The 27343-nt window shown below is 36.2% G+C and overlaps 1 protein-coding gene across 5 annotated transcripts in view; it reads left to right on the top strand.

Annotated features, from left to right (window-relative positions):
* The window catches only part of PCDH9 (protocadherin 9), a 709974-nt gene that overhangs the window by 282663 nt on the left and 399968 nt on the right, over nt 1-27343 (top strand). For 2 of the 5 annotated variants that reach the window (XM_074815557.1, XM_074815559.1), the window contains exon 3: nt 27062-27127. The exons of the other annotated variants lie outside the window; for them this stretch is intronic. In XM_074815557.1, the coding sequence (XP_074671658.1) occupies nt 27062-27127 (66 nt within the window). The remainder of the gene's footprint in view (nt 1-27061; nt 27128-27343) is intronic. 5 annotated transcript variants of the gene reach the window in all.

A 27343-nucleotide genomic window follows, 5' to 3' on the forward strand; every position in this document is an offset into this window, starting at 1 on the left:
ATACATTATATATTTTTACTTTTTAATAGAACAGCTGGAGTCAGCAATCTCTATGCATCTATTATGTATCTATGTGTTTAGTGCATTATGGGAGAAGGGGTGCATTTTCTTGCACCCACCAATGTGTGTCTAGTCGTAGCAGAAAACAATGTCTGTTAGGACAAAGATATCTTTTGCCGCATTATTCATTCTTTCTGTCTCCTTCTGAATGCAGATAGATTGGCATTTTCATTACTGATTCCTACTCATTCCATTTTTCTCTAGTTCCTTTGACCCTTATCAACATGACTATCTGTATTCATCCTGTTTTAAGCCCCTAGTAATAGCAATCACTATTACGTATTTCAGCCAGCCAAACCACTGATACTCCTGGTTCTGTACTTAGATTCCTCTTCTTTGGAGCTCCGTAAAAAAAAGTAGTGTCCTTCTTGTTGAAATATATTGTCAAATATACATCAGAGGTCATTAATGCTTGTTCTCCATAATTGTCATTGCATTCAGTCCACACAGGCCATAAAACTGAATTTCTAATCTCATTGCCAGAGTTTAGAAAACGTATTTCCATTCAAACTTTCTTTCTTGTTCTGAGAAAAAGAGGCCTATTGTAAACAAATTTGGAGACTGCATTTTTTCTAATGACAAGGTACACTTTCCAATGCAGGAAAAGGTCCTTTTGTTCATTAAGCTCAGTAGCAGTGCCACTAAACTAAAGGCTAAATGAAGGGAGGTGGCATGTGTTTGGAGAAGCAGGCAGTAAAGTGTCATCATCCTTCTAATGATATTGAAGCTGGTCAGATTTACTGGTAAAATGCCCAGATCTTCCTTGTAGCAACCATAATTTGGTATATGTCTGATGTTTTAGAATGCCAATTGCAAATCAGAAAAAAAAAAAGCCACATTACCTTGTGAAGAGTTGAAATAATTTAGATAAATATAATCCAGTTTATAGAGGAGTGAATGACAATCGTTATAAGGTCCTAGAAAATGACAGCAAAAAGCAGTCTGTTACTGTTTCAAAAGACTTGCGCTAAATTTACCATCAAGGGATGGCCTATCAGAGGGCAGCAGATAGATATCACAAAAAAATTCAGGAAGTTGATTGTTCCTGGGGCTTTTAATGAGGTCAGTAACCCAGTCCTGTAGAACAAGTAATGTCTTCAGCACCTTGCTGAATGTAATTCTGTTTTGAAAGTGTTAAGCTCTTCTCCCTCAACAGATTCAGCTGCAGTTTTCATTGAGGTAAATCCAAATTGGTACTGTGTAACTTTGCTGCCCACTCATCCTGCATTTGCTCTAATGAGGGCATTTGAAGTGGGTCTGACAATGGAAAATGACAGAGAAGTGGGATTATAGATTAGTCTGAGATTAAAAAAATATAGAAAATGGGTTAAGTTTTAAGCCATTGAGTATGAATTGTATTTACTAGATGCTATGCTCTATTAATATGAGTAACTATTCAGAAGTGTAGAAAGCAAGACTCTCTAGGTTTCTACACAGTAGATGTTTCAAATTCAAGATATTTTATGTGACAATACCAGAAAGCCATTAAATAGTTTTCAAGAGCTTCTGCTTTTCCAAGGAAGTTACATTTTTTTACACTGGATATCATGTTGAAATGTTTTCTACTTGGAATTCATTTATTTTAGTTGGATCAAGTCTGTGTCTATCCAAACTAGTTAACTTAAAAAAACTTTTGAGAGTGTCTTCAAGGACAGGGAAACATGAGCATCTGGGTATTTTTATTAGTTTGGGAACACAAGTCATGTAGCTTTGTGTCTCAAAGAGATAAGGAAAATAGAACAGAGACTTGAACCCAGGTCATTAAAGCCCTAAGATAACACTTTAATCACTGTACCTATCCATCCTTTGGAAGAAGATTATTAATGCAAGTATTTTCATCTTCTGCTTTTAAAAGTAAGTTTTCTCATAAAATAGCAATACACCTCAGTGGAGAGTTTCTGCAGCTCCTGTCTGAATTTAATACAAATTAAATAATAGTTTCTTTGTATTATCAATGCCAAAAGCTTTCAGACTGAATTCTGTTTTGGTTTATCCCAAAAAAGAAAGGTTAGCACATTTGAAAATAGAATAAATATCTCTTTATAAGATTTGTCTTTATATGGCAGAAATACAGATCCATTTGGCTCATTCAATTTACTGTTGAAGGCATGAAATACTAGAGGCCAAATTCAGATACACCTATATAGTCTATTTTATGGAAACATATGGTTTTGTAGGGTGAATGCAAGGTCTGAATTTGGCTTTAAAACTAACAGTAACTCTGGGAAGTGTTAAGTATGCTTTTAATGCAAAAATAATAAGCATAATTTTAAGGGGGGGGAGGGGTATAAAAAAAAGTTTTGAGGGGAGAGTACAGTGAAACCAGAGCTTAAAATACTAATCCTGTTCTTAGTGCTGTTGAACAAAACTGTATGCACATCAGTTTACGTAGATAAACTCTGCTATAGCAAGATTTAGTTCATAGGAACATTATGAATCATAGTGATGTAATGTTTGTTAGAATGTGTTATTTTAGGTATAGTATAATTTTGTGTGTCAGTTATGCTTCTCCATATATTTATAACTGTGGAAAACCTGCTATATGTGACAACATAAAAACAAAGCAAACAAAAACATGCTTGTTTTGTGGTATCAGAAATCAGATTTTGGTTTTTTCTGTTTTTCCATCAGCAAAGAGGTCTAGTGAGAATGGATCCTGGTTGGTGTTTTGTAACCTTTAAGTGATTATAAAGCTAGAATCACCATGGCTGGGTAAGGGTAAACGAGTAATTAAGGAGAAACCAAGGAAGAAGAAGCCAATATATTATCCAATCAATGGTGACATTGATTCTGAATAGAATTTCTTAAAATAGATGCTCAGAAGTCATGAGAACATAGCTGTGTTTAAGGGAAGGATGTACTGGAGTCAGTGCCAGTAAATTTAAGTTTAAGATGTTGGTTATCCTTTTAGTAACATATATAAACATGGGGCTTTTTTAAAAAAAAAATAAAACAAAAAAAAAAAACCAACAGAAAAGAAAAAGAAGACTCCCATAAAGGTTTGTGATCTGTATGTTTCTGAGTCCAGCCTTTAAGAAAGAAAAGAAAGAGAAAGCCTCTACTGTAATGAAATGAATTTTATTTTGCAGGCACTGGGCCCATGCCATTTCATTTCATTACCAGGATACGCTGAGCGGGCTGGAATCAGCAAGAACTACAGGCAATGCAAGCTGATGATAAGCATTTCATCATGGCCCTAAACATATTAAATTTTTAGCTATAAATTTTATCAACAGCATCTACATGGCTGGATAGCATTTCCCCCCTTCTTTCTTCATCCCCGCCCCCCCCCCCCCCATTCATTTTTGATCTGCAAATATAACTTGTACTTGACTGTTCTGTTCAGAAAACAAATTTTAAAAAATCAATAAGTAAAAATACATCTACATTTTAGGTAGTCCAGTAATTATCATTCAGGCTATCTTCTGTACTAACTGAAAATGGGAAAACAAAGTTACAGCATGAGCAAGGGTAACAATAGATGAACCTCATTAGGTTTTGTGACAGTCTCCAGAAGATTTCCTCCTAAAACTAATAGCATATTCCAGGGGAATATTTTTCAGTTGAAGACCTTATTCTCAGACATTTGGGCTTCATAGAATGCTGATAGAGAAATAAAAGCTATAAATCTTAAAGAAAAGGTTGTAGATTTGATATTTCTAATAATATAGTCAATAAAATTTCACCAATTTCAGATGTCTGTAACGGTTAAATGGCCAAAACCAGAAGTATACTGGAGTCTACAATAGCATTTTAAATTAGATGTTCCTAAGGATCAGGACCAGGAGAAAACTTAATCCTCGCATTACCAGGTGATATTCCAGTAATCAATGACAGACAAAAGGGAACACAGAACTGTGAAACAGAGGGAGAAGGTGATCATTTTGGTTTCATCTGGAAAAGGGCTGGTCTTTTTGAGCAGTACTCTGGGTAACTGTAGTAGCATGTTTAATGATAAGAGAAGGGTGCATATTTGAGAACTCTCAAGGCATAACAACCCTGGGGCTGGTTAGAGGCTAATTAGTTTCAGAAGTGAAGACTCTAGAGCAGCTGAGGGAAATCCTAATTGTATTAATAATGAATTCTGTTCTTACATAGTGCTATAGTACAGTTCATCATTGGAAATGTGGTTTTAAACAAATATGTTCTTTAAATTTTGCAGGATAGTTGATACTGATTGAGTGGTCTGCTAGGCAGGAAGACCACACTCACAGATACGTTGACTGCTAAAGCCAGCAAGTCTAGAATCCTGATATGACTCAGGATAACCTGAAATCTCAATACATTGCTCCTCCACTGTTGTGGTTTGAACTCAGCCGGTAGCAAATTGCCACATGGCCAGTTGTTTACTCCACCACCACCCCCGGTGAAATAGGGGAGGGACAAAAGAAGAAATTTGTAGGTTGAATTAAAAAAAATTTAGTAATAGTAACAAAACCAACATTAACAATAGTAAGTCCAAAACAGGTAAAATGCAGCAGTGGCTTACCAAGCAGTGGCCGGTACGGAGCCCGTCCCCAGCAGCGATCCAACTGAACCAGGGGAAAAAAGAATATATATTCTGCCATGCCGACCCGGGAACTGAAAACAAAGACATGCGTGAGAAAGCACGTGTCTGCCTATATATTGAACATGACGTCACATGATATGGAATATTCCAATGATTGATCCGGACCCGGCCCTCTAGCTGTGCTCCCTCTCAGCCCAAGGAAAGTTAACTCTCTCCTGGCCAAAACAAGGACATCCACTAAGTTGTATAAGCTCATTTTGAAGGTTGTAGTGCAAGAATCTAGGGACCAAGAAACAGGTAGTGCTGATAATTGCAGAAGCAACTCATTGGTCATGTAGCCATACACAGAGTAAGTAGAGAGAATGCTTCAAGATCCTAAAGAAGTTTGTAACAAGTGTGTACAGCTTCTCCTTTTTCTCCATCTCATCCTTTATAAGGAAATTCATCCTGCTCATCTATCTGGTATTTCTGGTTCCTATTCCTACTGTCAATCCCCATCCCCCCCGCCCTTTTTGCCTGTGAGTGAGTAACGACTGATAAGCAGTGACAATCAGAAAATCAGTAGGCATACCTGGATTTTGTTCAAAAAACCACCATTAGGCCTGGAAATACGGCTAGGACAGGCTTTTCTGATGGTACCTGCATAATATTAATGAAATAATTGCTTGCACTCAAAAGTAAAAAAGGTGCATTGTTAAAGTAAAAAATTACCAGAAAGCATTTCTATGTCAATAGTTATGTAGAATATTCACCTTTTTCTTTAAATAATATTTTTATCATTATTTGGTTTGGTTTTTGTTATATAGTATAGCTTTTTGACTAGATTTTATTGGTACAGCTCATCCTGTGCATATTACAAAGCCTGACATAGGTGACATTTCTACATGTTGCTTTGGGAAGACTTCAGGAAACAGCAGTTGCCATTGCGGTTCTTGGAAATGAGCAAATTATTCTTGAAAGAAAGTAGGGAACCTATCTAACTTCTAATGTGTTTTTTGTCACTGTGATATCTGAGTGTTTCATGCAAGTAAAGATAACAATAAAGGTTTTTCTCCTTCCTTTCCTGATGGGAAAAATACAGCAATGGCTCTGTGGGACATCTGGCGCAACATGTAAGTGATTAGAGCAACGTCTATGCACTAAGTTTATCAGACATTGGATCAGGCCCTATGTGGCTGCATCACATTTGTCTCTGTGCAGGAAGTTTAGCATGTAAATAGGGAAGGAATAATCAGTTCTCTGTGTTATGTCCATGGTGGATACAGGAAATAATTAGCTTAAACTGCAGCATTGAAAACTCAGGCTAAAACTTCCTTCCTATAATGGTAGTAAAGCATGATCATCTGAAAATAGATTACCTGGAGAGACTGTAGACTTGTCATCACTGGATGTTTAAGGGCAGAGTTGATAAATATCAGTTAAGAAAACCATTGAAAGATTTTGTCATGTCCTGGAGTAGGAAGCAAGGGGATGATGTCCTGCAATTCATTGTGGCTTTTTAATTTCAGGACTCAAAGCAAACACTAATGATGTTTCTTTCTTTAGATATGCAGTTAGATTTTCAGATACAGGCATTTGCATATTTCTGCAAATGGCAATCTCACTGACTTCTAACTCCCTCCCAAGTTGCAAATTCAAAGCTTATTCTTTTTTTTTTTCCTGCTATTCAATCAATAAATTCAAGATCAGTAACCATCAGGTTGCTCAGAAATACTACACCCCAGCATTCTAGCTCACTAAGAGATTTCAGCTTCATGGCTAAACCACCTCAAAAGAGGAGGCAGCAAAATTTAAAAGACTGTTTCTTTCATAAAAATGTTTTGGGTTTTCCTTTCACCTATATCATATTAATAAATACTTGAACTGTGTCTTTTTCATACTTTCAAGCATCAATAAGGAAAAAATTATTTCCAGCAGAACCCAAGAAAAGAAAGCTTTATGAAAAAGTAGGTAAAAGTTTCAGGCAACTAGAAGGTGACTAAATTTAGAGAGTGGCAAGGGCAAAATGAAAAATTATGTAAACCTATCTAATAATTTATTTGTCAGTCTTGTTTCAGAGCCAGATAAGATCTTTATACTATATGTCCTTTGATTTTACTAGAATTCAGTTAAGATGCAGATGAAGACTTGTGCGTTCACTATTTTGTGTTGAACTCTTAACATATATAAAGCTACTCTTAGAATTATAGAAAGCAACAAATTAAAAAATACTTTTTTAAATGAGACAATTCTTAAGAAACAGAAAACAATTATTTGGTTCAAGAATATTTAAGAAAATAAACTACAGGAGAAAATAGTTTCACATTCTAAGATGTGAAAACCCTAAGTTAGTCTAGCATGATCTTTATTATTCATTCAAGCTCTTCCTAAACTCGCCTGTCCTCATTTCTTTCTTTTTGTTTTATTAATATTCTGGCCTAGCATTCATTTCTCCTTTCTGTTATTTCTGTAATTTTCACAAAGGCAAATTAAATCTGTTGCATGACAGCATTATGCGACAGTTCAGTAGTTTCACAATTCCTACAAATATTCCAAACCTATTGCTGTCATAAGTGATGCTCTTCTGTGTGACTTTCAGAGAGCAAAAGCTTTTTATAGGCAGCTGTGCTCTTGCCCCATTCTCAGTTCTTCAAGTGAGCACAGTGGAAGAATCCTGTTCTGGTATGCCAAAACTGGCTGAGAAATCATCCCATACCCATCATGGATTGTACACCTCCTGATGTTGTGCAATCCAAAGCATCTTTTCAATTTCCACATGCCTCTGCTGTGCCTTTTGTCTCAGAACTTTTTTTGTATTTTCACTGAATGGTCTTCAAACCAAGGCATCTAAATGTATCTGAATTGAATGAATTTGTCATGATTATCTTACGTTTCCTTCTGTTTTCTTAGCAACATCTTTTGTTCCGTGCTACTAATGTTACCATTCTATTAAGTATATATTTTTAAATAAACAACTAGAATTAGATTTTTGAAGACAATTTCAGTCTCCCCTGTTTTTATTGCTTTGTAATTATATAATTTTCCATGTGCTGTTTTTAAATATTTAAAGCTACCTGGCAAATATCATTGCTAATTTGTCCTTCTGCTCATTGCTACTTTCATCAATGTCATTTGATGAATTATAAGGAAGTATTATTTAATGAACGATACAGCATTAGACAAATTAAGCTATTTTGCCAGTCTCCAAAGGCTGTTCTTGTTCACTTCCAATGAAAGTGCTTTGACTCGTGGAAAAGAAATAGTAAGTTATGGAAACAAAATACAATGGATGGTGGCAAACGAAATCATCATCTTGCAGGCTGTAATGGATCCGTATTTCATCTGAAAATTTGGAATATGTTGGTCTCTCTCTGTATCTATGGGAAACTCACTTCTATATTAAAATAACTATTTTTAGTTCGTAAGTCCTAAACATCTTGATAATGCACCTTCATTGATTTATTAATAAATCCGCTCCTCTTCTGCACCCCCTTGCCTTCAATATCCCCTGCCCAAAAAAAACCCGTGGTGAATCAAATTATGGTATATGAACTACAAGTCTCTTGTCAGTATGGTTATGTGGTATTTTCAGTTACCATCTATCTATCCTTATGCATCCATGTCCTGGAGTTTCTAAAATAGTAGTGCAAAATACTGATAGTGTTAGATGTTGAGAGAGGCCCTTTCAGAATAATCACCTTTTTAAAAAGTGTAGTGATAATGTATAAATGTAATAATAATAATAATAATAATAATATAGTAACAATAGTACAGGAGTCTTCACAATACCTACTGCAATCTTCTGAGTTTTTCAACTTCCCTACTGATGCATTCTCAACAATACTGAGTAAAGGGGGGTAGTAACTGGTGGCTACAGTGCTCCTAATGTATGCAGCTTGCCTTATTTGTCATGAGATGCACATTCCATCTGACATCAGTCATAAACTTCAGAGCCCTTTTAGCAGAGCTGTTATTCAGCCAACCACTTTCCAGTCTGCATGGGGTTATTTCTTAGAACTCTACATTTTTCTTTATTGAGTCTCATAAGTTTTCCATTGGTCCAGTCCTCAAGTTTATCCAGGTTCTTCTGGATCGAGTCTCTTCCATTTGTTGTGTCAAGCACTCACCTAACATTACTTCCATCTTCAAAATTGTTGAAGGTGAGGTCTGTGTCATAGTCCAGTCTGTAAATTAAGTTATTGAACAATATGGGACCAATATCAACCACTGGGATAGTCTGCTTGTTGCCAACTGTTAGCCAGATGCCCAGCCTTTGGTTTCATGGCAATGCAACCAACTTTCATCCTGCCTAATAATCCTTTTTCCTAGTCCATGCCTCTTCAGTTATCATATGAAGAAAGTGTGGGATGTAATATCTACAGGCTTACTAAAGTCAAGATAGGTTACATCCACTGCTCTTTGCAGCCAGACATTTCATCAGAGGTATCAGGTTGGTCAAGCATGACTTACTATTGGTAAATCAATGTTGCACATTCCTGGCTACTTTCTTGTCCTCGTGTTCTTAAAAAAGGATTCCAGGGAGACATATCCCATGATATTTCTATAGTGAGGGACCTAACTGAGGCTCATATCATTATTCTCTGGATCATTTTTCTTCCCTTTTTAAGGATGAATGTATGTAAGGATATAATGATAGCATTTTTACAGCCATCAGGGACCTCATCTAATTGCCATGCAAGTTACAGACAGTGGACTACAGTCACATCAGCCAGCCCTTACAGCAGTCTCAGTAGAATCCTGTCAGGTCTTATGGATTTGGATACATCCAACTTGTCAATATTGTCCACAAGCTTTTGTAGGTTTTTCTTTTGGTATGAATAATACATAATTTCTTGCCCATTAATTATTTTGTAACTTCTTCGTTTGAATTTGCTACAACTGATTTTTTTTCTTGTATTGAGGTAAATTCATCTCAGCAACTAATTTTCACAATAAAATTGTTGTCTTGAATGATATTGTGGCTAATGTTCTGGATTCAAATCAAACACTGTTAATAGATAAAATGGCTTGGACTATTAGGTCATTGTTCTCAAATCATATATATTTCTTGAAAACTCTATTTTTATACTCTCTTATTTTTTTCTTATTATTTTCAGAATCAGTCAAATGACAGGCAGAGTTGGTTAGTCTGATATAGTCTGCAATGTATTCTTTTCCCTACCCCATTACAATTAATAATTTGCTAGGACACATATGCTACAAATTACATCGTTTGTCTCACAGATATGCATACATATGACAGTACATTTAAAAAGTACACTTCTGAACATTTCTCAGAAAAATCTGATTTAAGACACTTTCACATCTGAACTTTGAATCCTTTCAATGATGTTGCCCATAGTGTAGCTTACTAAGCATTGCATTATCATAGGTAAAATTGCATCAACCCAGTCGATAGTTTCTGGTAAATTATTCAATGGCTTTGCAAAGTTTTTTATTATTTGTAATGAGGAATTTTGTAAACACTCTCAAACCTGGCTTTTTTTGCCTCTCACATTTCTGTTGAAATAAAGACATCTGCATTTATAGTTAGAGGGAATAAAATTTACTTTTACCATCTCATCTATGGTAGGTGTTTGCTTCTCTTTAATTGACAAAATAGACAGAATACAGGACTCCTCCAGTTGCAAATGTCCCACAATATAGGTATGGCCAGAAACCAGATGAATGCCATGCATACAAATTTAGTTAAATAGTCACAGATGTTAATATCTAAGTAATTATAGTTCAATATTCCAGAGTGCACAGATCAAACTCAAGGTGCTGATTTTCGATTAGATATTACTCAGTCTGAGTTGCTGTTCTCACTGCTAGCAAAATATAATTGTTTTGCAAGGCAAGGCAGTAAGATTTCATGTCTGGCATAGGTGCAATAAGCAGATTTCCAAGATGTCTGAAGGAAAAGACAGAACATAATATGAAGAGAAACTGAAAACTTAAAACCAGGTTGATTTCACCAGGAGTAGAAGGGAATTGATATACTGAGGACATGGGAAAGGTTAGTCCCCAAAACTATTAGAAGGCATTTAGTGCATAAAACTATCAATAAAAAATCACACTGAAAATCTCATCATTTCATCCTTTCTTTGCCACACAACACCCCTGCCCCCACCCCCCCCCACCCCCCCCACCCCCCCAGTATCCTTTATAAGGAACCCTTGACAGTCATGGCAAAACTTTGATTCTGGCCAACACTTGGACATTTTCAGCGTATTTCAGTATATTTCAGTATTGCTGGCATCTTTCCTAAAAGTGAAAACTGTGACATTTTTATAAAAAGACAAAACTAAAAGAGGAAAAAAATGTCCTATTCACCCATTTCTCTGTGTGGAGGTTTCACATTTGTGGTTTTATTGCAATTAATCAAAGACCAAATGCATTTGTATTCTGTGAATGGTTTGGGAATACTTTCATATTTTCTCAGGGTAGCAGTGTGAAATGGTGCAGGATGCCAATGGATAATAGTTCTGGGAAAGATATCTTTCATGCTAGGACAGTTCTTATGGGTTTTGTTTTAGATGATGGATTGCAAGTTCTCAGTCATTTGCAAGCCACAGACTTTACATGTGCTGTCTACATTATCAAGTTTCTCACTCAGTTTGAAAACTACAGCATTTTAATTGAAAGGGAGGCTAGACCTTCCTGCCATATCAATGTGGGAAGGTTGTTAGACTCTGAAAAATAACCTTCCCATTTCAGAAAAATGAACAAATACCATACAAATGTTTTTACCTTGGTAACCAATGGGGCTGAAAGGTGAGTTGGCGCATATTCAAGTCAAAAATATCAAACAGAGAACTCTGTATGACAAGGAAATCCTTTAAAATTCACTGACTTAGAAGAGATTGAATATCTGAGGACTTAGTAATGTTTAACAATGGTGTCAGTCTCCCTAGAACTGCCATAGAAAATACTTTTTCCTTTGAGGCTAGTTTCAGTGTACGACAGAGATTACTGGATCTGTTTCAGTAAGAGAAGGGATCAGAGCAAAAGAATTGGGCATTTGTACAGCCAAAGCTCTAAGATCAGATTGGTGCAGCTCATCAAATGGTGGAGTTTACTTTAGCTCAGATCTCACAGGGTAAAACAAACCTCAGTAAGAAGTGAATGCTTTAGGGCCTTGACATTGTGAAATGTCTTAAGATAAGCAGTATGTTGGATTTAAAAATAAAATAGGGACTCTATCCATACTGCCTTTTCCAGTAGTTGCAAAGTTACTTTTAGAATGGCAAAATATACATAGTTTTCACAATGTTTAGGCATAACTCCTGATGTATGGGTTTTGTAGGTAATGAATTTAACTTCACAGGCTGCTGCTGACGTTCTGGGTCCCTTCTTCTAATTCATGTTCTGAGGACCTACCTTTGACAAGTTATTTTCACAGCCACTTTTGGAAAAAAAAAAAAAAAAACAACCTTATTTTAGTTGAAAGGGAAGAAGATCTCTGCGGATTTCTGGAAAGGTGAAAAAATTCATTAAATGGTTTGTATTTCAGATACATTTATTATTTGAGTATATATTAACGTTTCTAGGGTATATTCAATGTTTGTCATGATGGCATTTATCAATTTAATAACGGTGTAGATAATAAGGCTGACACCGAATTAGGGAGAATACTAACAATGAGATTGAAATACATTTTGAAAGGTATCAAGTTTTGGATCTTCATCTAAATAATCCCTAATATTGTACAATCTGAGTTTTTCATTAAAAAAAAAAAAAAAAAAATTAAAGAAAGGTCTATATCAGAAGTCTTGACTTCTGTTTTCCGGTGCAATTTGAAAAGTTTCATAAGACTTACAGAAATGTACTTACCCTGAACGTCAGCTGTAAGATTGTTTTGTTGCAAATTGCTCTTTCTGAAAAGAAAGACCAGTTTGTCTGCAAGTTCAGGCACTTATTTGAAGAAGTGTTAACTGATACTGTTCAGTAAATATTCAAGGCAAACAATTTAATTCTGCAGTGTTTGAGTTAACGTAAAATTTCTAGAGGTACTCTTCCAATAATTGTCAGGGGTGGACTACTGATAGGAAAAATCATTACCTTTTTTTCCTGAAGGTTTTTTGCTAGGTTTTATTTGAATCAGGATTAATATTAAATGGCTTATCCATTTTCTTTAGAGACATATTTTCATTTTATTGTTTTGTGAGTTCTCTCCCATTAATGTGAAATTAGGAGTCATCTGGTAGACCCAAAGAGCAAAGAGTTATAGTTTACTATGAGTACTTTGTTTTGGCTCTCTCTCTTTATTTAAATATAATATGGGTACCTTTTATGGGCTTTATTGTGGTAGGTGTCTCATGAACCTTTTCTCTAATAGCTCCCAAAGGAACAGCAAAGCGAGTACTTTGGCAGGTGCTCCTGACCAAATCCTCTGGTTCTGTGGCTACTCGTCCTTTTAAAGAACTTGTTTTCCTAAGTTTTAAAAAGTCAAGATCCTGCTCAATGTGCCCACTGTGGAATGATACCCGAGCTTCCAATACCATAAATTATTGGATCATTGTTCCAGATAGTGAAAAATTACTGGTGTTAGCTGGCTGTATAATAAAACTAGTTCTAATGGAAATTCATGTTCATCTCATGCTCTTCCAGTTCAGGAGAAGAATACAGAATGAGATACAGCTCCTGTCATATAACATTCTAGCTTTCTGTTTGATCTCTCAGCATCAGTTTTGACCACACTACTGCCAAAAAGGCAAGTCGTGCTCTTTTCCCTGCCTCCAGCTGTCTGTTCCTGCCACCTCTCTTGTGTCAGCACTAGTGATTGTTCAGCTGTTCTGGGAAAAATAATAATTTGGGGAGGCAGGTCTAGTTTTTAGTCAGTTCAAGGAACTGACATAACTGGTGAGTTACGTGGTTTAAGTACTGACATAGCAAAGGATGTGCCCAGCAAAAGAGAAGAAAGTGAGAGCTGTCTTTCTGGTGGCAGCACAGTCTGAGATCACATAAACCTCGATGAAAGATTACAGAATGAAAAAATTCCCTTAAAAAAAGCTTTAGGTGTGATTTGTGAATGTTTGCTAAACTCTGGAGTTTAGCAAATGACAACTGCTTAATTCTGTTGATATCTGCCTTTGTACCCTGCTCTGTTACTTGTGTTTTCAATTTTAGTGATATCTGAATATTTCTATTAGAACAAATGAATTATATTAGGTAGTCAGTTTTGTTTATATTTATCAATGTATGCTGATGCAATTCTTGATTCATTTGTATATAGGAATTTGCAAGATAAAACTAAGATTTTGCTTCTAGTTCTAAAAATGCTGAAGCTCCATTTTTTGGGTGAAGTCAACAGAAGGAAGAATGGAAATTCTTTCTGCTATTCTTGATGCCTTCTGGTGGTACAGTTTGTTTTCAGAAGAGCCTGATTGTCATGGGAGACAGAGTGGGAAATGTAGTGTTTTGAGCTAAAGACATTCTGTAACATCTTTCTGTTGAACTCTGTAATAGTGAGAATATCAATGTATGGACAGAATACTTAATTAATATATTGCTACTATTTGTGCCAACTGGACTTCTTAAAATTGTGGTTTGTTTTTTTTTCTGTTACTAGATGCTTAAAAAGTAATACTGAAGGGTTCAAAATATGTGCAGTTTGAGTCACTCACTAAGGTGTAGCCATTATTAAAGACAGAATTAGAAACCGACAAATCAAAAACACATCCTAAAGCCTCACAGTTGCCTGTATAGGGCAGTTCACCTTTAGCTAATTTCTTTCTACTCATGTGTTCACTTTTATCAGTTGTTGAAGAAATTGTCCCAAGTAAGTATGAAATATTGAGAAAAGATATATAATAGCTACCAGGCTGATTTTCAAATAATCAGAAGCTGGGATAAAGCTTGAGGGATGCTTGCTTATCTCTTGCTTTTCCTAGGGCCAGCACGAATTATTTGTTGTAATTTTGGTTTGGGTTCTGTTTTCTGAAATAAAGAAGAATGACCAGTCCTGCATAATGTATACACACAAGAAATTACACATCTATTTTAGACCTGTGAAGGAATAAGTCCACTGTAGATCCAGATAACTGAGAGTTCTTGAGTTTGTACTGGAGTAATTTCACAAAAGTTGTCAAGATGGTTGGAGATGGGATACTGAGCCAGGCAGGTCCTTGACCTGAGCCAGAATGGCTGTACCTCTAGAGGTCATCTCATCCAACAATCCATTACCTGTCACATGGCACATACAAATATTTATGGCTGGTTTTTGGTTTTTGTTTGTTGTTGGGGTTTTTTGTTTGTTTTTTTTAATTTTTTTTTTTCCTTCTAGTTGGGGTTACTGTCTGTCAGGCAGAAATGTGATGAGATGGGGTTGTCTTAGTCATGGCACCCAGTTATGCTGTACATGCCTGGACCTGAAAGCTAGGCAGTTGTCCTAATTTCTGCAATTCTGAAAAAGTCTGACTGATTCTGTTGTAATTAGGATCATAGTACTTACTATAAGTTATGTAATTTAATACTGAAGTAGTAAATAAGTGATGTTGTCTTGAAAACCACACTAGAAAAATTTAAAAGTGAGAGGGTCTTCCTCTTTGGTTCCTAAACTTTATAGAAGATTTTAAAGTTTTAGGAAGCTTAATGTGGATCTTTAGCTCAAATTTTAAATTCTTTTGCCTTCAACTATTGAGGTTTTCCTCCGATCCCAAATCAAATGGAGGCCAGGAATTTGATATCGTCCTCCTACTTATCCAAATACAAATAAATAACTAATATATGTATATAGAAGAGAGAGAACATAGGGTGACCTGCTTTATATTGAAAAAAAAAAAACCCTCTGTGGGGAAAAAAGATTTGTGGTACACTTGGTGATTAAAATTTGTTTCAGGAATAAAAACAATTAGTTGAATGATCCATATAATTATTTGGAAGAACTGTGCAATACTACTGCAGCAAATGCTTTTTAGCAAAACTTACTAGACAAGATTTATGCAATTAAAAAGGTTAATCTATACATTTCCCTTCCCTGTCTTTAACATCGAACATGATTTTCACAGTTTCTTTCAGACATCATAAATTATTTTCTTTTGGCACTAAACTAATTATTTGTGTTTTAAGTTGAGGATTCTTTTAATTATTTTATCTTCCTAAATTCAGAATTTAGATGATTCTGTGTGATTAAACACAGGAGCTGTATCATAGCACTAGCTTCAATCTAGCTTTGCAAAATCTGACATAAGTAATTATGGTAAAATGGATTCTAAATTCATCAGTGTGCTAATATTTTCTTAAGATAATATTGAATTTTATGAAACTAATGAAAAAGTTGTGTTGGATTTCAGAGTTAATAAAAGCCTCAAATATGTTGCTGCGTTATCAGCTGCTATATTATATCAGAGGATTCTGTATCACATTAGGGAATATTGGATTTGCAATAGGATGCTAAATGTCAGTGTAATATAAAATTGCACAACTGATATTTTTTGAAGTCGTTAATATAATAGACTAATTGAGTGGACGATTTTCATATTTTGTCAGTAGTTTAAGAGTAATGAAGAGGCTCATCTTGGCTGCTTAAACTGAAACTGAGTCACAGAACAGTATCATCCTGGTCATCCTAGTTCTATAGGATTGTTTTAGGCAAAGGGAGGGAAAGGAAGAGTCATGCCTTGTTTCTCTGTATTTTCATGACAGCTGCCATAGAAATGACAGATGTAATAGATCTCTAATTTTCACAGTCTAAGCAGTCCTGAGATGGTGGGGATCTTGAAGGATTTTCGCCTCTTCTCTAAGTGGAATACCTCATTACAGGAGGGATGACGTAATGATGACCCTGAATTCAATGAGTAAAATTGTTGCTTATTTTAGCATATTATCACTAATTGTTAAACATCAGCCACTTCAAATGTAAAAATGTTAAATGAAATCAAAACAAGGCAAGCAGCAGTAAAATTTCAACTCAGCCCTAGAAGTGGAAACAGATAATTGATGCATCTATGTAAGGTCAAGAAAGCTTTATTTGAGGATCAAGGGAAGGATTCTGTTTAGGATGGCTCACCGATCTTTTCCCTTTTCCTGGTTTCCCAAGCAAGAGGTAAAATTTAAAAGTCAGAAGTGGTGAGTTTTGTTACTCAGGATTATGATTTCAGTAAAATGATTGTGAAGGTATTGATAAGTGGAAACATAGAAAACATTGAATACAGTCACGTAACATGAAATTTCCTTCAGAGAATGTGTGTGAGAATGCCTGTGAATATAAATTTCTACCAATAATAGCCATAATTAATATTGTGTCTGCTTTCAAAGAAAATCCCAGAAACCACCACAGCAACAACTACCCAACACCCACACCCCCCAAAAATCTGAACCCAGACTTCCATTATATCTTTGCTTGCAGTAACCAAATTGTAAAAATTTGAACTGAAATATCCATGAAAGCTATTGACTATAGACATAAAAACTTTTGAAGAGCACTGAGTTAAAATGGTTCCACTGTTTCTAAAAAAATGAGATTAGAGAAAAATCTGGTTTCCATCTCTGTATAATTTAACCTGACAAAACAGAATTTTCTCTAATCTCATATGCATCATATCATAATGTTAAGGATACCTATTGGAATTCTGAATGTCTTATTAAGCTAATAGTTCTGTACAAAATGGAAAGTGAATCAAATCAGCCAACTGTCTGATGGTATGGAAAATATCTTTGAACAATGATGATAAATATTCCTCTTGCTGAACTTTTTGACAGCAAAATGGCAGACATTGAAGTTTGAACACCTTCACTGGCCTCTATCTATAGTAAAAGGAGTGGCACTTCCAGACAGCAGATCAGTGTAATACAAGTTGGAAAACTGGGTTACAGACCATGTTTCTACCTTTGCAAATAATGTAGTATTTGACTGTAGGGAGTTGGACACCCTCAAATTATGGTGGGATATGCAGCAAAAATACATTAATTTAATTTTGGTTTTGGTTTTGGTGGGGGTTTTGGGGGGTGTATGTTCTTTTTTAATGTTTTCAGGAAGGTGATTAATTTAGGACACTATCCATTTCGGGTGGACTTGAGAGACTTTGGATCAGACGTAAACTGTCTTCCCTACACATCTGTTAATCTACTCTGTTTTCATTCCAACAGTCCCTGTTGAAATACTGTCAAAATGCGGGCTTGTGCCATTCAAAGGGCTCCCCCTTTGAAAATGAAAAGCATTCACTGCACTGCTAGACATCTTTTAAAGAAGAAATTAATTTGATGCTGTGGTACCTACAGCCCTATCCCAGCCAACAGTAAATACAGACTATTGAACATATGCTTTCCTGGCTAGTAGTCAGGCTTCTTTAGCAGAGATTCTTTTATGCATACATTCCCTTTTGAGCTAATGGAATAATGACAACATGTTTTCTAAAGAAAACCTGTGTATGAGAAAATTGCTTAGACATGCATAATCTTTTTTCAAGAGGCTGTCAAGGATTTGTGTTGACGCTTGATGGTATGTTATTAACATGCTTACAAAACTAATTTAAAGGCAGTAGAGCAGGGCTGTTTATACTATTTGTGGTAATATTACTATTACTAATTACATTATATTGTAAAACTCACTGATACAAATCAACTGCTGGCAATGTCAGGATTAGTATGGGATGGTATAACAAGCCAAGATTTTAGACCTTTGAGTTCAGTTTGGCATTCTCTTGTTGAAAATGTTTTTTATCTTGCTCTTTAACATGAGTAGAACATGTTTGCTATCCAAATTACTGCAAAGACAACATTTCTTTATTGACTTCTGTTTTCACTTTAAGCTTGACTCCTGTAGAATTAGAAAAATTTAAAAGAGATTGAAGACTATATTGATTATTTTAAAAGGTAGTCATGTTTATGAAGAAGCACAATAGGGAAGGTGCAATTTCTTTTTTTCTTAATATGAAGATAATGGATGACAATGGGATCAATACAGATCAGTTAAGATCTTTTAGGGTATGAATCAGCCTTTGACTGATTAGGCAAGCAGCTGTATTAATTGTATTACTAAATATGTAGTGGGTTAAACCTCAGTGCAATACCTTCCTTTCCTTCTAATATTAACATCAGTGTAAGAACTGGGATAAAATTTGTCACATTCAGACAGAAGAGAAAATAAGATTAGACCTACTAGAAACAAGTTAGATGAATAATTGGATAGGATTGTCTGTAACTATAGGTTCTTTATGTAAATCTTGACAAAATATTTTTTTCATTTTGTGAAGGGGAAAAGTTACTAACAGTTGGCTCAGTCAATCATATCCTAGGCATTGTAATCAGGGTAAGTTTCTTTCAAGCATTGTTATGTTTCTTTGCTATCCTGATGGTCTTCATTAGGATTACTTTATCACTATTCTTTATATTGAGAAAAATAAACTGATCACAATAAACTCATTATGATTTTCTTCTGACTGTTGTCAGAAGTTTACACTTATTTTCTCTGAATGACAACAATAATTAACTGTACCCCTCCTCCTTAGCCACAATGCTGCTACTCCCCTCATAATTTGTTCACTTCATAACAGACAATTGCTGTGCTACCTGTGGAAATCATTATCAGAAAGTATCAGGGTATATGTTTATTCCCAGCATGGATTTGAGTGTATAGAATTCATAGGATTGGAGTCAAAGCATTAAATTGAGAAAAAAATAGTACATTGAATCATAGTGCCAATTTTAAAGCTGAATCACATCTACCTTTGGGATTTTAGTATAATGTAGCTTTGCATGACTAAGAGCCTTCCCACCAGACTAGAGTCCTCTTCTGAGGTATAAAGGATTGTCCTTTGCAACATAATATGCTGCCTCTGAGAGAAAGAGAAAATGAGAGAGATTTTATTGCTTTTACAGAGAGATTCTATTTCACTTTTCTTTTTCTCTGTTTTCTTTTTTTTTTTTTTTTTTTCTTTTAAGCATACCGTCACTTAGCATTTAGAAATATCTGGAGTGTACAAAAGTGTGGTCTTTTTTCTTTTTCCCATTGCACAGAGTTTGCTAATTTAATGCTGCAGCTACTGAAACAATCTGTCCCCCGGATGTTGTTATGCTTTCATATAATTGACCCTTCTGTAGTTTCACCTGAAGAGAGTTTCACTGTCATGACAGGTAGTATATAGACCTTTATCATCCACTTTTGTTGCAGTGTATCCACAGAATAGGTGCAGTGCAATGAACAGCAGTGCAAAGAGGCAGTCACTGTTGGTCAAGTAGTGGTTTGAATCTTTGATCTTTTTGACCTTACAGTTACCAATAAGTAATCTACTTGTGTTTTGTCATAGATAAATCACATCTGCTTTGAGCTAAATTGAAACCACCAATTTATTTCACATAGGACTAATCCACACAAGCCTAAATAGTGGTCATTTGTTTCTCAACCAGACACGATTCTTTGTCTTACATGACCATGTCTTTCCTTTGCCCCTGGGTTGAGGATGAAAGACTTCAGAGATCATAATTTCAGGCAACATTGAAGAAGCAAAAAACCACAATAATTTGATATTTGCAGGATGACAATATAATCTTTTATGGATGAAACCATACAGGCCTGTCAGCTTGACTTCGGTACCCGGGAAGCTGTTGAAGCAGCTCATCCAGAGTACCATCTTACAACACATGCAGGACAACCAGGGGATCAGGCCCAGTCAGCATGGGTTTATGAAAGGCAGGTCACGCTTGACAAACCTGATCTCCTTCTATGACAGAGTGACCTGCTTATTGGATGAAGGAAAGGCTGTGGATGTAGTTTACCTTGACTTTTGACACCATTTCCCACAGCATTCTCCTGGCAAAACTGGCTGCTCGAGGCTTAGATGATCGCATGCTTTGCTGGGTAAAAAACTGGCTGGATGGCTGGGCCCAAAGAGTTGTGGTGAACGGAGTTAAATCCAGTTGGCAGCCGGTCACAAGTGGTGTCCCCCAGGGCTCGGTTTTGGGGCCACTCTTGTTTAACATCTTTATTGATGATCTAGACAAGGGGATCAAGTGCACCCTCAGTAAGTTTGCAGATGACACCAAGTTGGGTGGGAGTGTTGATCTGCTCGAGGGTAGGGAGGCTCTGCAGAGAGATCTGGACAGGCTGGAGCGATGGGCTAAGGCCAACTGTAGGAGCTTCAATAAGGCCAAATGCCGGGTGCTGCACTTTGGCCACAACAACCCCCAGCAGCACTACAGGCTTGGGGAGGAGTGGCTGGAGAGCTGCCACTCAGAGAGGGACCTGGGGGTGTTGATTGACAGCCGGCTGAAGATGAGCCAGCAGTGTGCCCAGGTGGCCAAGAAGGCCAATGGCATCCTGGCTTGTATTAGAAATAGCATGGCCAGCAGGGACAGGGAAGGGATCTTACCCCTGTACTCGACACTGGTGAGGCTGCACCTCAATTACTGTGTTCAATTTTGGGCCCCTCACTACAAAAAGGACATTGAATTACTCGAGCGTGTCCAAAGAAGGGCAAGGAAGCTGGTGAAGGGTCTGGAGCACATGTCGTACGAGGAGCGGCTGAGGGAACTGGGGCTGTTTAGTCTGGAGAGGAGGAGGCTGAGGGGAGACCTCATTGCCCTCTACAACTACCTGAAAGGAGGTTGCAGAGAGCTGGGGATGAGCCTCTTTAACCAAGTAATAAGCGATAGAACAAGAGGCAATGGCCTCAAGTTGCGCCAGGGAAGGTTTAGACTAGATGTCAGGAAGTATTTCTTTACATAATGGGTTATTAGGCAGTGGAATGGATTGCCCAGGGAGGTGGTGGAGTCCCCAGCCCTGGAGGTGTTTAAGAGTAGGGTCGACATAGCGCTGAGAGATATGGTGTAGATGGGATCTGTCAGTGTTAGGTTAATGGTTGGACTAGATGATCTTTAAGGCCCTTTCCAACCTAGTTGATTCTGTGATTCTGTGATTCTGTGAAACCAGTTATAAACTGTCGTCATTAACAGTCAGTCCAGATCCATTTCAGCCATAAAGAATTGCACTGTGCTAGAAATACCAAGAGGTTTTTAGTTAATAATTGAATTATGTTGTCCTTTTGTGTGGATTGCATCTAGATGTCTGTGTTCAGAATAAGCAGTCTTCTGTAGAAATTATATATTCAGTACCTTACATGTGATAAAATTTTATACCTGTCAAATGGTCTTACATCGGGAGATCAGCGTTAATTAGACATTACATAGACAATAAACAAATAGAGCAATGAATTCATTGTAGAATATGAAAGGTGATCTTGCTGTTATGCTTGCACTGTCTTTGCAGTGTTAGTTCCTCTTTACATCTCATTTTAACAGTTACTAGTCAAGTACCAGAGACTTATTTACCTCCTTAACTCAAAGGAGGTGGGACAAAAGCAGGGAATATAAGTCCATGAGGCTATGGTAACTAGTAGGCATGACTCTAACAGTAAAATATTGATAGCGTAGAGTATTATGTTGCAAGCACAGAGATTGCATGGGGGAATGCACATGCTTTGAGAACTGAAATTGAATTAAGAAGTCTCTTTTTTTCTTTCTTCTGATGGGGTAGAATTTCTCTGTGAGCTCAAAGAGATTTCTCTTACTCGATTGTCTGTGTTGTGTATTCACTGCTAACACCAGATAGATTCTAGAGTAGGGTTTTTTTTTTTTTAAAAAAAAAAACATTGAAAAATGTACTTGGTTTCTTTATCTAACAAAATGTTCATTTGTCTTTCTAAAAACATACTTAATTGCTCACACAGGAAAATAATTGCATGTCTTGTGAACCTTTCAGTTCTAACACTGACATTATATTCTTGCTTTCATTCTTTTTAATACATTACAATTTGCCTTTTAAGGTTTTACTTCATCCTTAGAAAGTGACAGCCTATGTGGGTTTTTTGTTGGTTTTGGTTTTGAAAACAAGAAAAAATGCTTTTCTCTGTAACTGATGTAGTTGCTGCTTTTACTTTCTGGTGGTTTTTTCCTCTTCCATGATGAGCAACCATCACCAGTAGGTATTATTTATTTAATATTTTTCTGTGTGTTTTCAATTCCTGTAAATTACAGCATTTAAAAATAAAAGCAAACTGTAGGCAAAAGAATGCTGAAGGCAATTTAAACCATGCCAGCTGGCACAGAAGAGAACCCAGTAAGTTGGCAAGGACTTACCTGGTGCTGCTTCTTCAACTGAATGTTTATTGTGGAGGTATTTTGTGTGTGTGTATTAATGTGTCAAAGTGCAGATCAGTCCATCATCCTTATTTCTCTTTCTTTCTGTCATCTGCTGGATCTTTTACTTCTTCATTGTAATTAAAAGATCAATAGTTCATTATGCTTGAATTCTTCATAAATGAAGGCAATGTTAGAGTCTTCACAGATATTACAGTATCTTCACATGAAGGTATAATCTTATGTAAGAAAACATGCAAAACTGTATCATTTCTAGACTGTATGCCAGTGTCATACAGCCTCTCACAGGCTCTCTAAATGAGCAATTAAATGCTGTGCTGTCCTGTCTGTTCTCTTGTATATATACATTACTCTGCTGTTGAAGTGTAAAAATGAACAAAGGAAATTATCCTTGCTAAGGCCTATTAATGATCAGTCATAAACAAGTCTCATAGTTTTTCTTAGGACACTGTTGTTAGTACTACCTGATTTGACAGGTTACAGTGTATTTTATTTTTACTTCTGTGCAAGAGCCTCCTATACTATTTCAGTGGGAGAAAATTAAGAATTATGGTTGGGTAACGATGCTACTGTATTACAGTCAAAAAGACAGTAAAATCTTTTGAATACAGAAATTCCTTGCTAGGTTTTGGTGTGGTGGTGGTGGTTTTTTTTCAAGCTGTGTAAGAATTGTCATTTTCCTGAAATGAGTGACCAACACTCTGAAAATCAGAGTGATTTCTTGAGGCATACAAATCAGAATTTAATTTTATTCCTTTTAGGCACTGAAATGACAGACATATGTTGCAGATTGTGTGAGGATTGATGGGAGAAATGGGCATTGAACCTCAGTCCATTAACTCCTTATTTGCTAGGAGTGAGAGACAACACCGTTCAGAGTCCCTTATGTTTCGGTCTTTTAGTTTCAGAGAGGTTTGTCTGAATTAGAAAGTTTGTGTACACACATTTCAGCTGTGTAATTCAGACAGCTTAGCTTCCACAGGCACTGTGCGACAACATCTGTATGAACTATTTGAAGAGACCAAAATTAAGTATTTGGTGTCCAGGTTAACAAGGTTCTTCACAACTGGGGTTTTATTTGCAAAATTGAGCAAAACTTTTGAGGATAACAAAGTACAGCAGACTTTCTTCCTCAGGCAAGGATATGATTTCTGATGTCTGTTTTTTAAAATATATGATCCTAGCAGAAAAGGAGAGGGAAAAACTAAGAAGTTTGATTAATGGAAGAAGCTTAGAAAGAGCTAAGTTTGAGGACTGATCTCAGAGCTCTTAGGCTGGAAAAAACATCCCATTAATTTTAGTGGGAGTTTTGACTGCACAAGGACTTTCAAGATCAAGTGCTTTCTTGTTCATTAAAGGATAGAAGGTAATTAGAAAAAAGCACAGAAAAGATTTTATATAGTATTGCTTTTGTCAGCTGAAAAAATCCATATTATTGTAGGAGTTTTAGGCTAATCTTCTCTCTCCCTTTCTTGCATAAAATGATGACACAGTAGGTTGTTTTCATTACTCTTAGAGGTCTGTGGTTCTATCTATTCATTTTATTGGGAAAAAGCAATTGGCAAGTTTTTTCTGTGTTATCTTCCTTGCTGTTGGATTGCAATCTCATCTATGATGCTGACTTTGTCATTTCCTCCTCCATCCAAACTGTTTAGCTCAAGATATTCCCACAACATTTTTGTTTGTAAATGTTAGATGATAAATGAAATAAAAAGCCAGTGTGCATTTTGGTTGAAGGATTTTGCTGATGTCAGCTCATGAAATAGAGGAACAGTTGGAAAGAAAAAGATAAAACTGTACTAAGTTTTACAGAAACAAATCTTGCGTGTTTTATTATTCCTTAAATTATGTTGACTTTTGAACACCTTTTGGGGAAGAAGCTCCTGAATCCAACCCTGAATTTTAAATGTATGGTAGTCATGAGCCATTTCAGGAAGCATGAATTTAGGTCACCAACTGATGAGAATACTTTCTACACTGACCTCGGGGACAAGGGACTCATCTCCTGTTAGAACTTCAAACCATTCTTTGTAATACTTAAAAATACATTTCATATTACTTGTACCTTACAGCTACTTTTTTTTCTCCCCTCCACCCCACATATCAAACCCTTTTTTCCCTCAGCTTCTATCTGTAATTTACTTGGGTCCAAGTTTAATTCCAGTCGGAATTGCTACTGGTTGTTGGACTGAGAGCAAGGGCCACTTTCTTACAGCTTTCTACCATGTGCTGGTGGACACAGGGAAACTGTAGAAGGCTGGGGAGACAGATAAAGCTGTTGCAAAGCTGTTGCTTCCCTGGTTCTCTTTGCTGGTCCTGTAATACATAATGATCTTAACCATTCCCAAAAGCATGGGATAGTGAGATGGACATATTTCACTTCTGATGTAGCAGTAGTCTGCTTTTTGAGAAAGTAGCTATGTAGAAAAAAGACATTGTATTTAATGTGATGCCGTGCATTTGTCTTTTCAATCTACAATTGTTATATGAATGAGATTTTATTCCTGCTCATTCCTGTTTTATTTTGATGGTGTCCCTAAGCTTTCAACTAGCAAAGGGGATGGGGGAAACATTCATTATTTGTTGTTATTGAAATTACTCTTGTGATTCCTTTCCAATTATCTTCAGGAAACAATACTTATTATTTCTGCAAAGGTGACTTATTTCTGTAAAGGTGACTTTCTAACAAGTAAGAAGGTATTTAGCAATATGGAGTCTGCCTTCAAAAACTCATCACTTTATCAAAGTAGATAAAACTGTGCAATATACATTCTAAAAAGAGAGCTTGATCCATAGGGACTCCTTCTTTGCTTTTTTACCAGTTTAATTTGTTGCCTTTGGGTGAATTGCTCTTCATTTGTACTCATGTAAATGAGGAAAACAATCATATGTAAAATATCAGAGGAGATAAAGGCAGATTTTAAAATGAGGCATTCTCAGTGTCTTTTACCTTTCTGTTAAGCTATACTTATTAATCTCCATGGATTGTGTAAGTGCCTTTTCATTCAGAGTGTAAGACGAAATAATAACAATTCTGCATATGTAAAGCGTTTTTGTTTTTTTGTTTTTTCAATGAAATTTTAGATGAGAAAGAAGGGACTTCCTGAAGTTAGCTGGAAATGTGACTTCAGATATCAAAGGAGAATATTTTCAGTAGATAAAATACTTAAGATGACTTTCTGCTTTCAAGGGGATTTCTTGAAAAAGCTTTCAGAACTGTGATATAATTCTCCAACAACACAGAGTTTGTGTGAGATATCTGAGGTATCTGTTGGGAGTACTTTGGAAGTACTTTGGAAGAGACATGTGTTTTCCATTGCGAGTAAAAGTACTATTTGATGTAAAGTTTCCTGAGGATTTTGATCACTATAAAATGGTAAAGGAGTGGATAAACCATTCTGTACGGAATACTAATGTCCTTTCTGAATATGGTGCACAGAGTGCTTGTTTGCAGTTTGGGCATATTACTCTACAGAGAATGGATTTGAAATTGTCTGATTTTCCAGAAATTTTACTCTTAATGTAATGTTCTCTCTCTGGGAAGATTTATTTTCTCAAGTAAAATAGAACAGTACAAAGGCCTGGTGCTCGGTTGATACCTGAGTTTCTGACTGTCCCTCCAGATGCATGTGTTGCTCTGGTTTAGATTGTTCAGAATTATTGTGGTACTATTCTGCTGTCAGGTTGGATAACTAATTCATTCAGTTCCTCTAGGAATAAGCAGTTTTGAAGGTTCTGCAAACTTGGTAACCCTCTGAACTTTCCCTCCACAGTTCTCTTACAGTCACATACACAGAGAGACCTTATGATTCCAGTCCTTGGAGACATGATATTTTGGGGTGTCTGAATATTATACTCAGGAGGGAACTTGAAGTACATAGTGCTATTTATATTCAGCAGTTAGTAACAGAGCATGAACATCCATTAATGCTCCCACATTAAACACAGCTTTAATTGCAGTTTTAAAGATCTGCTGGTTTTGCTTTTTAGAGTCTCAGGGTTGATTAATAATATCTTAATAAAAAGCTTAATAGTGCATTAAACTAAAAAAAAAAAAAATTCTCCTTATTATGAGACAGCAATTTTACTTGGTAGTTCACTAAACAGAACAATAAAAACTCATCTGAAAATCTGTTGCCTGGATGCAGCAAAATGTTATACAGCCAGCCTTCAGAAACCAAACTGACGTTTGATGTAGCATTATAATGTTACCACACATATGTTTGGTAACACTAAGCAATGGCCTCTGAAGTTTGTGAACCCTCATAAAGAGCTATTTATCTATCTTCAGTAGAAATTTGCTCACATTTTGGTTTCTATATTACCACTGTTGGGCCATTGGGGAGGTGGGTTATCTGAAGATCTATAGTAAGAATGACACATCTTTTTTATTTAAATATTATTGCTTTTTAGGCACTGAATTTTGGAGATATGCCGAAGTACTTGTGGGAGATTTGGGTACCTGACAAACCATGGGTGGTAAGATATCAGATCCACTGAAATAAATAAAATAAACATTTAATTTTAAGATAGGTATTTTGTGCCCTGTTGTCCTGAATTCAATGGGCAAAAGTCCTGCAGGGCTAGTAAGAAGTGCATTACTTCAAATTTATGCAAGTGTGTTTCCATTCTTTTCAATATTGTCACACTGGTGTGAAGTTGAAGTAATGCCTGTAGTGAACTAAAACTGTGTGG

Source organism: Strix aluco, chromosome 2, assembly GCF_031877795.1.
Source record: "Strix aluco isolate bStrAlu1 chromosome 2, bStrAlu1.hap1, whole genome shotgun sequence".
Classification (NCBI taxonomy): domain Eukaryota; kingdom Metazoa; phylum Chordata; class Aves; order Strigiformes; family Strigidae; genus Strix; species Strix aluco.